The sequence below is a fragment of the Marmota monax genome, unplaced genomic scaffold (assembly GCF_021218885.2).
Source record: "Marmota monax isolate L192 unplaced genomic scaffold, Marmota_monax_Labrador192_F-V1.1 WCK01_AAM20220418_F8-fsc00006, whole genome shotgun sequence".
NCBI classification, from domain to species: domain Eukaryota; kingdom Metazoa; phylum Chordata; class Mammalia; order Rodentia; family Sciuridae; genus Marmota; species Marmota monax.
In genome coordinates this window covers 17,844,336-17,861,641 of record NW_026693712.1, presented here as the reverse complement: position 1 = coordinate 17,861,641, position 17,306 = coordinate 17,844,336, and the positions used below count along the sequence as shown (strand labels likewise).

At 36.2% G+C, this 17,306-nt stretch overlaps 1 protein-coding gene across 11 annotated transcripts in view; it reads left to right on the top strand.

The window, feature by feature from the left end:
• The window catches only part of LOC124103771 (protocadherin alpha-C2), a 198,340-nt gene that overhangs the window by 160,345 nt on the left and 20,689 nt on the right, over positions 1–17,306 (top strand). For all 11 annotated transcript variants that reach the window (XM_058584278.1, XM_058584280.1, XM_058584275.1 and 8 more), the window contains exons 2-3: positions 8,773–8,831; positions 11,784–11,872. In XM_058584278.1, coding sequence (XP_058440261.1) covers positions 8,773–8,831; positions 11,784–11,872 — 148 coding nt within the window. The remainder of the gene's footprint in view (positions 1–8,772; positions 8,832–11,783; positions 11,873–17,306) is intronic.

The following is a 17,306-nucleotide window of genomic DNA, read 5'->3' as shown; positions in this document are numbered from 1 at the left end:
TTTTCACATGTAGGAGGACTTATTCATAAAGTTGTCTGAGAAGTGAAGATTAGTCTTAAATATTTGAATGTTAAAGTTCAGCTTTGTAGAGCAAAAGAGCAGGTCTGGGAATAAAGATTATGGTTTGAGAAGTAACATTGTGAAACTTAAGGAGAAAGAGCTTCTGTTGTATCCCCTATAGGAAAAGTTGGGTTCAAAAAAATCATTTTTTAATTCCATAGGAATGGTTCTTTACATCTATCTATCTATCTATCTATCTATCTATCTATCTATTTATTGAGCTCTGAGACCTCTAGGGGCTGGTGCAGTTATCTCTATTTGGGTGTTTATACCTTGGACTGTATGTAGTACAAACTGTCCAGTTAATCTCTGGTGATTGCACTGAATGAATGTGATAGGATCCTCTGGAAATGCACATCAGAGGTGATAAAGCCATAAACTATAGACCTCACCCTGAAGCCAGTTTCCTTTGGCCATATGATGTGGTCACTTTTCTGTAAGGAGGTGATGTTCCTCATGTCAGAGGAAATGAATAATGGTAAGGCAGAGAGATTATACATTTTTATGGTTGGGCAAGGGAGATATTAGAATGACTGAATTAGAGATATGAGGGAATGGTGAAAACCTGGACATGCTAGGATCAGGGAGGAAGAAAAAAAGAAATGTCCCCTAGCCACCCTTCTTGGCATACTCTGAATTCATTTTAAAAGGATATTCCTGCATTTAGTTAAGTTCAATCTGTAAACTTTTGATTCCCTCTTCCACTCCTGGAATTTTGATGAGATAAAGTAACTTTATCAAGCCCCTAATGTCTCTTAAGTTAAATGACAATACTTCAAAGCACATGTTCATTTTCTGGATCTAAAATTTGGTTTGCAATGAACTACAGAAAGCTTAGAAAGTGGATAGCTTCATGAAGACAGGTGTTAGTAATGTGCTAGTTTTAAGAAGTTATATAGGCAGATAGTTCATTATTGTGAAGAATGCACATAAATTATTGAAAAATGCATAGATGTGCAGGAGTGTGTACTATACTTGTCTCTGTATGCATGCTTGAAGTAATAGAGATTACTTTGTGGTACTGTAAATTTGGATTTCAAAAGACAAAATTTTGTCCCATACATAGTGATGAATTATCTTTTGAAACAACCACGTTCTACTTAGGTCTTTTAGAACTAGTACAAATTGAGTTAATAATATTTGTCTCTCCTATATTTTTGTAATGTCTTTTCATTGACATATTGCTACTTTTTTAATGTTCATATGATCACATTATAAGTTCTTCTTTGAGTAATATAATGCTTAAGCACAGAATTTTCTGTCCTTGATTGAGAGTAGAATTTCCCATAGACATTGTAGATTTGTTATCAGAAGACCCTGATGTTAGTCAATGCTGTGTAACCACAGGATGTAGATTGCAGATCAAGAAAAATGGGGGTGGGGGAGGATATCAAAGAGTTTCCAGAATTCTTTAGATGGTAGCTTTTGAAAGCATGTGAAAGGGCTTAGTTTTAAATAAGAATGCTCTAGACATTTGTTTAACAAATTCCTGCAAGTTCTTTGGGCTTTGGTTGAGCTGCAGGTGGTGAAGAGGCTTGGAAAGCTAGCCAAGCAAGCCTCAGTTTTGCCACCAGCTGTGACCTGGAGGCTCAGATGCGTGGCATTCTTACTCTCCATCTCATGACTCAAAGCTTGGGGCAGTTTGATACATGAAGTGTTTCTGTCTTACATGACCTGTATGTTAATAGGTACCTTGACATACAGCTCTTTAATCTAGGGAGAAAATTGTGACAGAAAATCTTGTGGAATTTTCTTTTGGAATTTTGCCGGGAGAGTGCATGGATTTAATAAAGGCAGATTTCTGCTAACCACTTCTGAAAATTCAACGAAGAGTCCCAAATTATTGCAGGTATAGGGAAGCAGTGAGTCACTTTGCTGTAGCAAGGCAAAATGGAAGCAAAAGTCAATTCAATTTTGAAAGTCATTATTGCTACATTAACTTGTTAATTTCCCGTGTTGAGCTTTCTCTTTCTTTACCTAGTTACTTTAAATGACAGGAAAGCCCTGAGGTGTAATTAATGTCACATGCCTACAATAAAATTGGGTGGACATTGAAAAGGGAGAGTGAAGGAATGTGTACTCACTGACCACCCTGCTATGTAAGAAATACTCTGCTTTGCAATGTGTATATGTGCGATTCCACTCCCTCCAAGTCATACATTAAACAAACATTTATCAACATCTAACATAAAAGAAAGCTCAGAAAGGTTAGATAACAAAGTTACACTGCTAATGGTATTTTAAGTCATTTTTTTTAAACTCAAAGACTCTGCTTTTTTCAATAGTAGGAAATGACAGAAATCCCAATGTTTATATTTTTTTGATATAGGATTGTCAAGCATTTAGTTTATCATTAGTTCACCCAGTAACCTAAACCAACTGTTTTTGGAAAGAGTAATTTCATGCATGGAAGCAGATAACAAAAGGGACAATCAGTCAATAAAATGTTACTCCCAGCTAATATATTTTTATTTGTTTATTTGCTTTACTATTGGCAAAGCTTGCTAGGATATTTTATCCCTGTTCCTCCACTGATCTCTTTTTGCTTAGTAAACATAAGCATTTAATACCAGACTTTAATCTTTTTGGTGACTTTACCGCCCCCCCCCCCAATTATATTATTTCATGAGTCACCTGTGCATTGAGGTTTTTAAAGCATCTGTATACAACAGGGCAGAATTTCTTTTTGGATATTTTTGAAAATTTGGCACCCTCTTCAGAGTCTTTGTGAAAAGAAACTGAATTTTAAGATAGATTCTATTTATTTGTGGTGCGAATGCTAATGAGTCACTATGAGTACTCTGGGAAGATTTGTTCAACTGCACCTTAGTGGGGCCAAGTGGCACAGCATGTGGAAATAACAAAAGAATAGTAGAGACAGCAAGTTTGGCATTCACTTTTTCTTATTTTGAAGCAATTTATAGACATCAAATTCTCAGTTATTTCACCTTAATTCCAGTTGTTGTGACCAGAAAGAATTAACCCTTTTTTCAGTGCCACCTAATTTATTTCTTCCTGGGACTGACTTCTCTATCTGCTGACTCTGTCCGGGAACACAGTTTACTCTCATTGTAAAGACATAATGGTGAACTTATAAAAATTGTACAATGGTTAGAATAGACCAAGAAATTGTATCTTTGAACTTCCATTCCAGTGTTCCATCCACTGATGGCCACTTTTTAGGGGGTGGGGTTGTTTTGTTTTGTTATTTCATTTTGGTTATCAGATTGCTTTTCTGAGTAAAGGTTTTTTTCTTTGGTTTGTAATATAATAAATTCTTCACATTACCTACTCCCTTGCTTTTTCTACAGACTGCTGAGCCAGATGGAATTATGGCTGAGTTCTTCTGCCTCTTCATTATGCACATATTATGACCGATGGAGAAATCTATTTAATATGACTTGAAAGTCATTGGCCTGCCCTTTCTTCTGACCCAGGAGTGAGCCACGATATGGGCATCTGGTCTAACTCAGTACACTGCAGGGACACAGCCTGGCATATAATATATTGTCTATTGGTGTGCTGCCTGCTTGACAGAATAGCAGCCAGTTCTGGATACTTGCCTTGGTTGGCTACCAAGTTTTGCTCTCAATGAGAGGTCAGAATGATGTCGGTTTACAAATGTTTGAGGAAAATTTGCCACCACCAGTCCCAGAGATTTAGCTGAATTTGATTGAGTTTTAAAGGTGTCTTTGAATGTGACTTCTCCAGGACTTCACCTGGATCAATGTTTCTGTGTGATTTATGATATGAACATAAATTTAGCTGATTCATATTGTTACAGAGTTGCGGTCTGCTGGGAAACTGAGGCAATGCAGAGACTCCCTTTTAAGCCCAAATTCTTATGATCAAGTTAGAAAGATTTTAGACATGTTTCAGAGTTATAGGCATGAGTTTATTAGAAGGAATAGAAAAGGGGACAGGGGACACTCTCAAGGTAGAGTGGATTCCCTCAGAGTGGAGAGGGATGGCACGCCTCTCCTGTCCTTCAGTTTTATTGGGATCCCAAGGAAATTTCCAGAGAGTCCTACCCAGGTTCGCCTCTTGACTTTTGACTGACAGTATGATGACATCAGATTTTGAAGTCCCCACTGCGATGTCAATGCTAGGTGACTTTGGCCCATGTTGACCAGTTCTAATTGGAACCTGTTCTTATAGATTTTATGGTGAGGGGGAATTAATCTTATTTCCCTGAGTTCTGGGATCTGGTTTGTGTATGTTACAAAAGTCTCCCCTTTCAGGGTATCTTGTATTCTTATTGACATTTTGGGGCCTACGCTTCTCCTGCAAGATAACAGTTTGTTTGTTGAGAAATGTAACATATCCTGTCCGCCTGAGCCAGTCAGGACTGCCGGTAAATTGCTTTTTTAAAAGTGAAAGCATGTGGGGGTCAGCACAATGGACCTAGTTTTTAGAATTTTTCCCTAAACCTCATGTGTCTGCCCCTTAATATGATAATATTTTGAGTATTATAATCTATAGTCATAAGTTTAAGAGGATTCCTTAGTAGTGTTTTAAATCTACTAATCTAAAAGTTATTTAAGCTTTTTTTTTTTTCTAAGAGTTTGAACTTGACCTATGTAAGGAAATATCTGACATTGCACAGGTGAAGAGAGATTTTAATTCCTTTCTGGTCATGCAGGATCAGAACTCTGGGCTCCAGGGAGGTATACTGCTCTGAGTGAGGGAGCAGCTTCTACGCTAGCAGGCCCTGCATCCAGAATTAAGCAGGCCTAGCACTTTCTGTTGTACTGAAACCTATTAGGTATGTTTTAAAGTCATGTTTATTTTATTTTCCTGGCTCTGTGGTTTAGGGTTGTAAATGACTATGTTCAAAGCAAAGTATTCCACCCAGAATTCTCAAATTTATCATCTTATCATTTTGACTTACTAGAACATCAGGAGGTAATATAGTAACGATTAGATGAAATATTATATTTCTTTTTGACTTAATGTACTCCTTTTTTACTGTTTTGCAACAAATTGCCAGGAATTAGTAGTTAAACTACTAATTTAGTATCTCACAACCCAGTACCATGTGGTTGAGTTCTCTGCTCAAGTTTTCACAACTCTGAAATCAACATGTTGGCTGGGCTGAAGAGCTGTATACTGTTTTGGAGGTTCGGGGGAGAAATTTAGGTCATTCAGATTGTTGGCAGAACTCAATTCTTTAGGGACTGAGATCCACTATTTGCTGGGGGGTCACTTTCAGCTTCCAGAAGTTGTTCTCAGGTCTTGTCCCATGGCTATCTTCAGAATTGGCGATGGAGAATTTTCTCTCACATGGAATCCCTCTCATACTTTATTCAAATCTCTCTGATTTCTGCCTTTGATCTCTGAACTCAGATTTAAAGAACTCATGTGACTAGGTTAGTCTACCTGGATGATCTCCCTTTCTTAAAGACAACCAAGCCACATTATGTAACACAATCAAGGGTCTAAGATCCACCACAATCACAGTCTTGTTATTTGGTACATCAGATGTGAGGTCCTGGGAGGATCTTAGAATTCTGTCTCAGTTTTTATCAATGTTCACAAAATATCACTATGAAAAATATTGTGGATATGTTCTGAATAGAGTCCTATTAAGAAGGAAAAGGAGATATTGTATGTAGTCTCAGGTCTGAGAGAGAAATATTTTGAAGGTATCAACGTAGATTTCTGTGGTAAAAAGTTAACATTATTTCACTGAGTATATTGAGTTAATGAATAAAATAGGGTGTTTTAGCCTGTTTTGCTTTAAATATGTCTTAGAAGAAGTGATTAATTCTTCTGTACTCAAATATTCTATTATATAAATCATATATAATACTATTGCAGGATATATTAATTAATATAATTCTGATAGAAACTCAAGTGAGTTCTTGTTCTTCAAGATGCTGCTTCATCCACATGAACTACTTGATTGAGTTTTTCCACATCTGGGGTTTTGTGAATATTGTTCTACTATAAGACTAAAACAATAGTAAATACTGGAGTTCCTTACCAATGGAAATCAAGTACATCCCAGAACTAAAGAATGGTTAGTGCAAGGCCTTAATATATATCTTGTGTCAGATATATTAGTAGTCAACTTTTCAACCTGAATTTTTCTAGAATTTAATTAAAAATTCTGGAAGAAACAATTATTACTTTTAATTTTGTATTTTTTAAAAAATAAATCACTATTGAGGAAACTTGGAAATAAAAAGGAGGAAAAAAGAAAAATATATGTCATTCCACATAAATTTATTTAAAACACAGACTTTTGTGTTAGAGGAACCTAAACATGACTGTTAGCCAAATTCATCACCAGTCAAGCAAACAATTTAATCTCTCTAAAGCTTTGATTTTTTTTCATTTTTGTAGCAAAAATATGATAATGTTGACCTTGCATGATAGTTCATTTTCTTAAAATATTTTAAAAACCTACCAGATTCCAGAACCCTACTAGGTTCTGGGGATATAGCTATGGATTTTTTAATATCTGAGGACACTCATATGTCATGTGAGTAAACTGCTTTCACAGAATTTATGGTCTGACAAAGAATTAGGATACATACAATAATATATGCAATGCTTATTTTATTGTCTAGTAGCAAATGGCTACTTAAAACATATTAATTTCTTTCTCTTTGCCTTTTCCCTGTCTGATCTTACTGCCATAGGAAATCTCATAACTATGATTCTCACAAATGAATCTGAGAAACATGTTGTTGCCAAAGAACTATTGTAGAAAATAGCAAGCAGCATGACAAATTAAATGTATCATTGAGGAAGTGAGATTGTGTAATGAACTCAGTTCCCATTCAATCCTGGTAGAACTGTGCCTTTCAGCAAAATGAGGTTGGTGATTTCATTCCAAAGATCAAGTTGCAGCAGTTTTCATCATGAATGTTAGCCAATCATGAAAAAAAAAAGTTGGCAACATTTACTTAACAGATGTCAAAATCTTTCTTGAAGGAAGGTTCTGTCAGCTGAAAAGCTAACTCTAGTGCTCCCAATGTCAAGGGGGAATATGGTGATGATAATTAATAAAAAGTATTTCAGTCATATTTTTATGTTTATAAATGGTCTGCAGGCATGCACAGGTCTGAATTTCCCTCCTCTTCCTTTACTCAGGAGTAATGTTAACTGGGTATGATTCAGATAAACTGCATAAGCTGGAAGCAACTGAAGTGTCTGGGGGTATAGCTCAGAGGTAGAGCACTTGCCTAGCATGCATCAAGGCCCTGGGTTTTGTCTGCAGCACTATAAAAATTGTTGCTTCTAACATTACTGGTAAAAGATCAGAGCACCTTTCATTGGGTCTGTAGATAGTTGTATGCTATTTTATATGGACTATCCCTAGCATTTTATGAACTTAAAAACCAAAAATAAAGCCATCTGCATATTCATATCTTACCAGCAGAGTAGAATAGGATCAGAGAGGGAGGCTGATTATGTGGGGACCTTTGAGATAAAGTATCCCAGAGTTGTAACTTTTTCTGGACCTTGACTTCGGCTCAATCTTTGAACACCTCAATCTAGCCAGTCCCAAATCTGTTGGATGGTTAAGATGCTCATCACTTCTCCTCTGGGTGTTATGAAGAAGTATGTTTAGGAAATATTTTTCATCCCTTAATTGTAAGAAGGAAAGGAACAAGAATTATCGATACTTTGAAATAGTATACAGACTATTTGGTTTTTGTCTACCAAATGTGTTAATTATAACTCAAAGAAAATACAAAATACAACCTCCATTCTCTCATATTTCTATTTGACTAGACTTCAATATTCAGTGACAGAGCCACTTTAATTTCTGTTCATGAAGAAAACATCTAGAGAAGTGTGCATCACAAGTTTTTCATAGTAAAATATGGGTTAATTGATTTAAAATAGTGATTGATTTTGTCCCCAGTGATTCTGAGTAGCTTCTAACCAGCAGTCATCAGGTGCCCATATCTTCTTCTTTGTCCCCTCCACTTTGACAGATTGTAGACGGAGGTGGGGAAATCCCATTGTACATGTGGTGCAGAATGAGTGAGGGTCTTTTCAGATTTCAGCTACTCCCTGTTAAGCAAAGTAATTGAGTGAGGAGGTAAGGCACTCAGAGAAAAGCAGGGAACAAGTACAGTTTTATGAATAGGATTAGGTAACAAAACAAGATCAAACTCTGCCATGGTTTGTTTTTCTCTCTCTAGTATTCGTCTTTAGTCAGTAGAATTGGCTCTTATCAGTTGCTGGTATTATGACTGGGCACATCCATCCTGGGTCAAACATGCTGCAGTCTGCAAATCCAGCAGCAGATTACAGTCCTCTGCAGTTCAGCCAGGCCAGCAGAACTTGTATAGTTGTGAGCACGGCGATAGCTAGAATTCCAAATTGAGGATATGCCCCTAATGGGGCCTTTGAGGGCAAAAGCAATGAAAGATTTTCCTGTCTGAAGGCAGACTCCCTTTCCCTTTGTGTTTTAGGATCACAGACCTTTATTGGCAAGGTAAAGCCAAAGCTAGCCCTCATAACGTTACTAAATGTGGTTTTTTATGACATTCAATCTGTGAGCTAATTTAATTTTCTCCTGAAGTGTTCTATATAGGGATATCATCCTAGAGTTGTACATGAAATGATTCTTTCAATATTTTTGTTTAGCTATCTGAAAATATTTAAGGGAACAGCGAATCAACTAAGAGCAACCCTGGGAAAATAATTGTTTTGCCGTTTTAACAGAAAACTCCCTTTGTGATTTTGCAGCCACGACAGCCCAATCCTGACTGGCGTTACTCTGCCTCCCTGAGAGCAGGCATGCACAGGTATGTATTTCCCTCCTTCCTTCACTCAGGAATATGTTAACTGGGTATGATTCAGATAAACTGCATAAGCCAGAAGCAACTGAAGAGACTGAGAAACTTGGCGGGGGGTATAGCTCAGTGGTTGAGCACTTGGCTAGCATGAGTTCTGTCTGCAGCACTATAAAAATAAGACAAACAACAATGACAACAAAAATTATGAACCATTATAGATGCTCTGTCAAGAATGCAATATTTTTTATCTTGATCTATTAGTTGAAACATTGGAAGTGATAGATGTTAAATGGTTCTCAAATTCTGGGAAATGAGAATCTTCTATAAAATCACACAGACAGATTTCTGTGTACTTTCACCAAAATTTTCTACAAGGATGTGTCAATTAAAATTTTTTAAAATTTATATAAGGAAGTAATTTTAACTTTCTTCATCCCTTTTACCTACACTTTCTGTTCCTCACTTTAAAAATATAGCTAATATTGATGCTTTCAAACTTCAGTATATTATGCAAGGTATATGCACATCTATCTTGTTTTTCTATCTCACATTGACTATTATATCCTGTTAACCACAGCAATTAATTGCTAGCTGGCTGTGGTGGTGCATGTCTGGAATCCCAGTGGCTCAGAAGGCTGAGGATCATGAGTTCAAAGCAGACTCAGCAACTTAGTGAGACCCTAAGTAATTTAGCAAGAAAAAAGGGCAGGGGATGTGGCTCAGTGGTTAAATGCCCCTGGGTTTAATCCTCAAAACAAAACAAAACAAATAATTGCTATTCTTGTTAATGTTCACCTCTGTTAGTGTCTTCTCCATCTTTTTGCAATCTTATTGTCATCAATAGCATAAACTTTTCAGAGGATAAACCACGTGCAGGGCCTTTATTGAATATCTGGAGACCAAATCTAGCTTATTTTAAATTAACCTAGAGTAACAGCATTACTCTAAGACTCAGATTGAATATAATTTTGCTTTTTCTACTTAGTCTTTTTGACAGTAATTGATTAACTACCATTATTCCCAGAGCTGATCTAATATCATGCTATGGGGTCAATTAAAATATTCATTATTTGTGAGTGTCTTTGGAAACCAAATGGGGAGGACCAAGAAGTTAATGATCACTATTACCCAAAGGATTTAATTTTAAAGAAGAAATAAAACTCCAAACGTAAGCCCCTCAAAATATCTGGGCAACTGTTAATTGAATCTTCACCAAACTTAGACCCATGTTTAAAGGGTGGGCTTACAGAGTATATGTAGAGTTAATGAAAAATTTGTTCTAGCCGATTAAAAATACATTAGATTCAAATAAATTAACATCCTCTCAAGCATTATAAATGAGCAAAAATCATTATTAATGGATACTATTTCTGAATCAGAAGCAATCAGAAAAGGTCTGAAAATTGTAGTTGACTTGGTAGGATGTCATATTGGAATCTGGTTTATAATTTGAGGCCAGAAACACTCATGCAGATGCCAGAACACTAAGTATCAGAAGGAATTCTTTATACTAAAAAATCCAATTTATGCTTTTGTCTGTATCTGAGCTATTGGTGGAACCACACAATAGATAAAAACATGTTTAAAGTACTGACTCTTACTCTTGAAATTGAATTAGTGCTTTGCTTGAAAAGTACCCAAACTATGAGATGCACCTTAAAAACTACATTTAAAATACAATATTAAAACATATTATATCCTTGTTCTACTTTCAAATGAAAAAAAAGCCAAATATTCTCCTATTTAGATTTCAATTAAGATATTATAAGATTTAAATAGAAGAAATGAAATAGTATAGTACATTGAACACATATTAGAGTTGTAAATTTAAATGATACTCATTTTTTTCAATACATGTGTTTGACCTCTTGGCCTTTCCAGCCTCAAATATCATGTAACTGCTCTTCTGAAAATTCTTCTTTGAGCAGAACTGGTTCCAGGATAGTTACAAATTTATGAATCTGATTGAGTCCATATAATTGTTGGTAAGATCCCAAAACATCTGAAGATTATATTTATACAAAAAAGGAAATTCTAGGTTGAAGATAAAGGGAATAGTAGTTGAAGGTGAAGGTCAGAGCTTAATGAATAAATTTATACTAGATATGTTGTTTGAAGTAAGAGAGTAAGAGAGCCTTGAACTTATAGTTGCCTTTCCTCATAATAATTAAAGTTTGCCTGATCTGTTGCGTCACATAATCCCTCAGCCAGTAGTCTAAGTTTTGTTTTAGTTATTTAATTTGCAAGATAAACAAATGTCTAGTTAAGAAGTGTCCTCTCATTTTGGTGAGAGTCTAGTTGGATATTGACTCTTAAGATCTTTCCTGTTTATTCTGTCCTTCATTCATTCATCCACACATATTTGAAGGTCTAATATGCATTAGCAGTACACACACATAAATGCAATGTTCTTTCTATCCTTGGACAGTTTTTGTTCTCTCTCTGCTTTGGACAAAATGTTAATACTACCATATTAATCAATCAAATAACCAATTTTTGTATAATATTACAGTTTCAGCAAATAATTTTAGTATTTTTTTAGTATTTTTTTTCCTCTTTACTATAGAGATCCCAGAAACAAGAGAACCTACAAGGGAGGATTGGCATCCTTGAGAACAAGCTCTCCTCATCTGCTTCAGCATTAAAATGTTAAAATGCCATTAGCCATCCAGTGGTTCTCCTGTTAGATTTAGTGAGTACCACATGGCATTAATGAAAACCAAAATTCCCATAAAGATAGAGCATATTTATTGCCAGTGTGGTACAGCAGGAAGTAAGTCAGTGATGATTATGCAGTTTATGTAAGGTGACTGCTCAGCAATAATTGCTGCAGTTCAAGCTTGAGAAGAATGTGTTAGTTGCAGCCCTGCCTCCATAGATGTAAGCAGTTTCCAAAGTGGAAGGAGAAAGACATTTGTGCTAACATATCTAACATATATTTGGGTCCATATGTTTATTCAGCTCTGTGCACCTGGAGGAGGCTGGCATTCTACGGGCTGGTCCAGGAGGGCCTGATCAGCAGTGGCCAACGGTATCCAGTGCAACACCAGGTAAAGAGCTGAGATCTCTATATTCCTGTTTGGTTTCTGGAAAACAATCAAATGACCAATTTTTGTAAGACCAAGAATGTTGATGACTCCTTTTTGATTCTTTCTTTCCTTTGGGGAAAATATTGATTTCTATACATACATAATTATTTTGATTTTATACTTATTATTTGTTAAGAGTTAAAAACAGCATGAGTGTGTGTGTGTGTGTGTGTGTGTAATGAAATTCTTTCAAAAAATGATCTGATACCTTTCAAATGCGTAGGCCATCCTAGCCACATAGAGATGCCAGATCTGCTTCTCCCTGCACAGCAATATCCTCCTGCAGACGGAATTTTATTACCTTGGCATTCACACTGCCAAACATGACCACCTCGATTTTTTTCATTTAGAGGATCAATGGGGACTGGTTCTTAATCTAAACTTTTAGGAAAGAGATTCTCCAGGTAGGGGGGCGGGGGCTGGGGTTGTGGCTCAGCAGCAGAGTGCTAGCCTCGCATGTGCGAGAACCTGGGTTCGATCCTCAGCACCACATAAAAATAAATAAATAAATAAAGGTATTATGTCCAATTACAATTAAAAAATACATATTAAAAAAAGAGATTCTGCCACATTAGGTAAAACAGTCAATGGATGAATAAATAAAGGAAAATTGCTTAAATTCACATTTCCTTATTCTTGCCCAATTACTAACGCAGTGTCATAAGATAAAAAATATGGCTTTTGCCCAACCCAGAAGCTTGGGAGGCTGAAACAGGAGGATTGTGAGTTTAGAGCCAGCTTCAGCAAAAGTGAAGCTCTAAGCAACTCAGTGAGACCCTGTCTCTAAATAAAATACAAAATAGGGCTGGGGATGTGACTCAGTGGCCAAGTGTCTCTGAGTCTAATCCCTAGTACCAAAATAAATAAATAAATAAATGATTTTTAAAATATATATATATATATATATATATATATATATATATATATATATATATGAAATATGGCTTTGGAGGCATATTATATATGGCTTTGGAGGCCCAGCCCTATGGCTGTTTTCAGAAAGGGAGGATTACTATTGGTAGAGACTAAATTATCCAACTAATTAATAATTATACTCTAGTTAATAATGGTAGTGAATTTTCATTATTTATTCTATGACCAACATAATGATAAACTTTTGTATGAATTACATTCATTTATTTCTCATGAAAATTATTATTACCCCCATCTTACAAATGAGGAAACCAAGGATCATGTAGATTTAAGTAACATCTCCAAGGTGACAGAATTAATAAGTAATGAAGACAGAATTAAACCATTGTTAGTCTAACCCCAGAGCCTGTGTTTTCAGCAACAAGGCAGATACTGTTTCTTCTTGTTAAATTTGTCTACCATAATCTTCTAGTAATAAACCATCACAATGATGATAGTAGTTACTAATTATCAAGACATAATATGCTTAGACACTGTGCCAAGCACATGACATGTTAGTTTGATTTATTCCTCATGACAATTTTGCAAGGAACTGTTTTAATTTTTTAATTTTTATATCTGTTTTAATTTAAAAAAAATATTGGAGATGCAGAGAGGTTATGAAATATATATATAAGTTCACACAGCTTATAAGTAGCAGAGGTAGGATTCAAACCCAAATTTGTCTAGCTCCAAATCCAAGTGTATATAACTTGGAGTTATTTTCATAAAATGGCTGTCTTGCAAGAGTCCATCCGAATTCAAATATGTACACATAACATATGTACATATATACATACATAACAAATGTACATATATACATACATAACAAATGACATAAGAATGTATGTGTAAAAAATTGTTTCCAAAGATAATCAGGTGCCTTTCAAATAATTAGGCTAAATAACATGTGCACCTAAGGAACTATTTTTACTGGCAACTGAAAGGGCTTTCATTGATTATAATCAGCCAGCATTTGCTATTTATGAATGTTGCACAATTCAACTGAAAGTAAGTTTTGTCAGAAAAAATGCATAAGTTGAAGCAATTTATTAGAGAGCTAATACTGCCAGATGGCAAGGAGAAGAACATAAAATAGTTCATTGAACAAATCTGCAACCCCAATGTCAATTTGAAGTGAAGAATTGATGTAGGAGAAAGAAGTTTGAGACTACCAAATGTTACAGGATATGGAGGCATCTGGAAAAGTGAGAGCTACTCAATCAAAGCAGCCACATGAAATCATGCCTTGCTATCCTGCTTTCATTTCAGCATTATTATTATTTTTTTCTCATAGGAGCACTGTAGGTCAGCCTGTTGAGGCAGGAACTGATTTTGAATACGTACTCCCTCTCATTCGTGATGCTGGCTGGTGTATATTTCTAGGCAAATAGGAAAGAGGAACTGTCTATTGATTATTTCATACACCTGGCCTAGGTCTCTCCTTCAGATTCAAAAGGATGTTTTTGACAGAAGGTAGGGAATGGGTCTCCATTGCTTACCTTTCCTACTGGTGACGCAGAAGTCACAGGCCTCATGAACCTTGATGGCTACAGGTCAAGTCTTCCGTTTACTCAGTGGTGATCTAACCATACTTTTCAACATGCTTCTGCGTCAACAATTGAAATTAAAAGGCTTTTCCTCTGCCTTCTATCCTGTCCTTTTGGTACTTCTAGATTTTAGGACTCAAAATAGGTTCTGCACTGTTTGGATGGAATATGGCATAAAGATTAAGAGGACGATTTGGTGTCAGTTCTGAGTTGAATTCCAACTTGCTTGATGGGTGAGCATAGACTAATTGCTTAAGTTCACACTTTCTTAATTATCCTTTGTTTAAATTGATTGTAATAAGAATAGCACCTACCTTATTTATTTGCCATGAAGACCAAAAAGAGAAAAAAAAAGGCTGAACATAGGACTTGACATATAACATTAATAAATATTTAATCTTATTACTCCTTTTTTTTTCCCTGCAATACTTTTGTGTAATCTGATATGGCCTTAATTGATAACTTGATAGCCAGAATTCAATAGTTCTCATTTGTAGGCCCCGATACAGGTCCTCTGAGGTAGTCTGGATCTCCCTGACATCTATTTAGTCCATTTATCCCTCGGCAGCCCCTCTGGAGATGAAATAAAAAGGTTGTATTAGTTGTGGCCTAAAGAAAAGGAAAATGTTCCCCAAACTTGGCCCAGCCTGCCTGTCTAGTTTCTTTTGTCCTTAGTACTTCATAGTGAGTGTGTGGTTGCTTCCGAATGCATCCTTACACTTGTGCTTGAGCCCTTCCCATGACCAGCCAGTCACTCATTACTGTGTTCCTATGGATACTTGTGAGGGTACTCCTGAGGGCTGTGGCTATGTGCATAAAGGGGGTGGAGCCTCCTTTTGCTCCAGTACTCATTTATGTGTATTTCTTGAAGTTGCTTTTTCCTCTTTTCATTCTTTTGCTTCATGACTAAACTGTTGATTTATTTTTACACTCTGTAAAAGCCTAGGATAAAGATGCCATAGTCTGAAGGGATCAGTGGAGGCATTACCAGGTGATGTTTTCTGCAGGATGAATACGTCAGACATTAAGCTGGTTAATCCTGATTACTGACCCCTTTCTCCAGCCTTACCTCTTGTGTGAGCAGACCTGGATCATGGGCTCCCTTATTTTCTTTCAGCTTCTCATGAGACTGAGCAAAGGAAGAAAATTAGCTAAACAGGGAATGCACAGAATATAGCTACAGCCTCCTTTTCAGTCAGAAAGAGTATTAAAGGGCTAGTCACTCTCTTTACAACTCTTTTTAACATTCTGAATGTGAATGCCCTGAAGAGGTTTTAATGAATACTCTCTTGTGATTAGTTCCTAGAGAGAATCCTGTGAGGTTATAAAAAGATGGTCCCTGCCTGCCAGGGAGCTGATCTGGCCACAGTGGGCCAGAATCTTTGCTATCTCCTGCTAGTTTTTCTAGGGTCCTCTTTCTACCTTTCATGAGATCTCAAGACTTACTTAAGGTAATAGTTACTTTTAGAGTGGGAGATATAGTCAGCCATCCATATCCTCAGGTTCCACATCCAACCACAGATGAAAAAAAAAAATGAAAAAAAAAGTGCATCTATACTGGACATGTGCAGATACATTTTTCTTGTCATTCCTCCCAAACAATATACTATAACAACTGTTTACATAGCATTTACATTGTATTAGGTATTAAAAGTCATCTAGAGGTGATTTAAAGTACACAGGAGGATGTATATAAGTCATATGCAAATACTTCACTATTTTATATAAGGGACTTAAATATCTGCAGATTTGGCCATGAGGGTCCTAGAAACCATTCCCCATGGATACCAAAGGACAACTGTAAGATGCAATTTCTCTATCTTCAAGTGTTCAGGGAATCCCAAAGCACACAGCTGCCAAAGATAACATTATAGTTTATGGATCAAGGCCTCAGAGGATCTGGGACTAAACAGTGAAAGATAATTAGGTAGGAGAGAATACTAAGGCATTGAGGCTTAGAGAACTTTAATTTACAGTGACTAGACAGTGATTCTTAAAGTACAATTTCCAGAACAGGAGTACCAGCAATACCTAGGAACTTGTTAAAAATGCAAATTCTGAAACCCTATGTTGGACTTACCAAGTCAGAAACTCTCAGCAGGCTGTACAAACAAGCCACCCATGTGACTCCAGTGTACCCTAAAGTTTAAAAATTCATCTAGAGTAAATATTCCTAATGTTGCCAAGTATCTTTGGAGGCCCAGAAACTGCAAGGAAGGCATCTGTTTATGATTCTTATGGGAAGCTGGGACCTTTCCCATACCAGAGAGATAAGTAATTGCTGAGAGCTGGAACTCCAGAGTCAGAATGACCTTCCTTTGAATCCTTGCTCTGCCCCTCAATAGTTGTATCCCGGAACCATTACTTAACTTTTCTAGTCTCAGTTTCTTTCTCTGTAAAATGAAGATAAGATGGGTATCTATCTACCTCATAAGAGTTCTTACAAGAATTAAATGGTATAATAATCACATATTACAGAATAACAAGTCTGTAGTAAATAATAGCTATTTTTATGATTTTTTTCCCAATGGATGAGTCTCCCTTGAACTTCAAAATCTAGATCCAAGTTGTTCTGAGTAGTCTCTGTCAGAAAGCTCTGTTATTATAGAGAATATATATATATATATATATATATATATATATATATATATATATATATATATATATATGTATAATTTACAGTGCCTCTTTGTTTCCATGGGGGATTGCTTTTTCCCTGATTTTCTACATTTCTTTATTCTGTGGAAGATGTACACAGTTTATGTGCCCTAGTTTTATAGAGGTTCATGCTCTTATTTGTCTTAGAGATTCCTGCCTCTCTAACAAAACCAGCTCCCCAAGGACAGACTCCATGGAGACTCCTCTGATTTTTTTCCCCAGAAAGAAACCATGTACCTTAAGATTTTTGGAAGCCATTTAGGAGCACTGTCAAC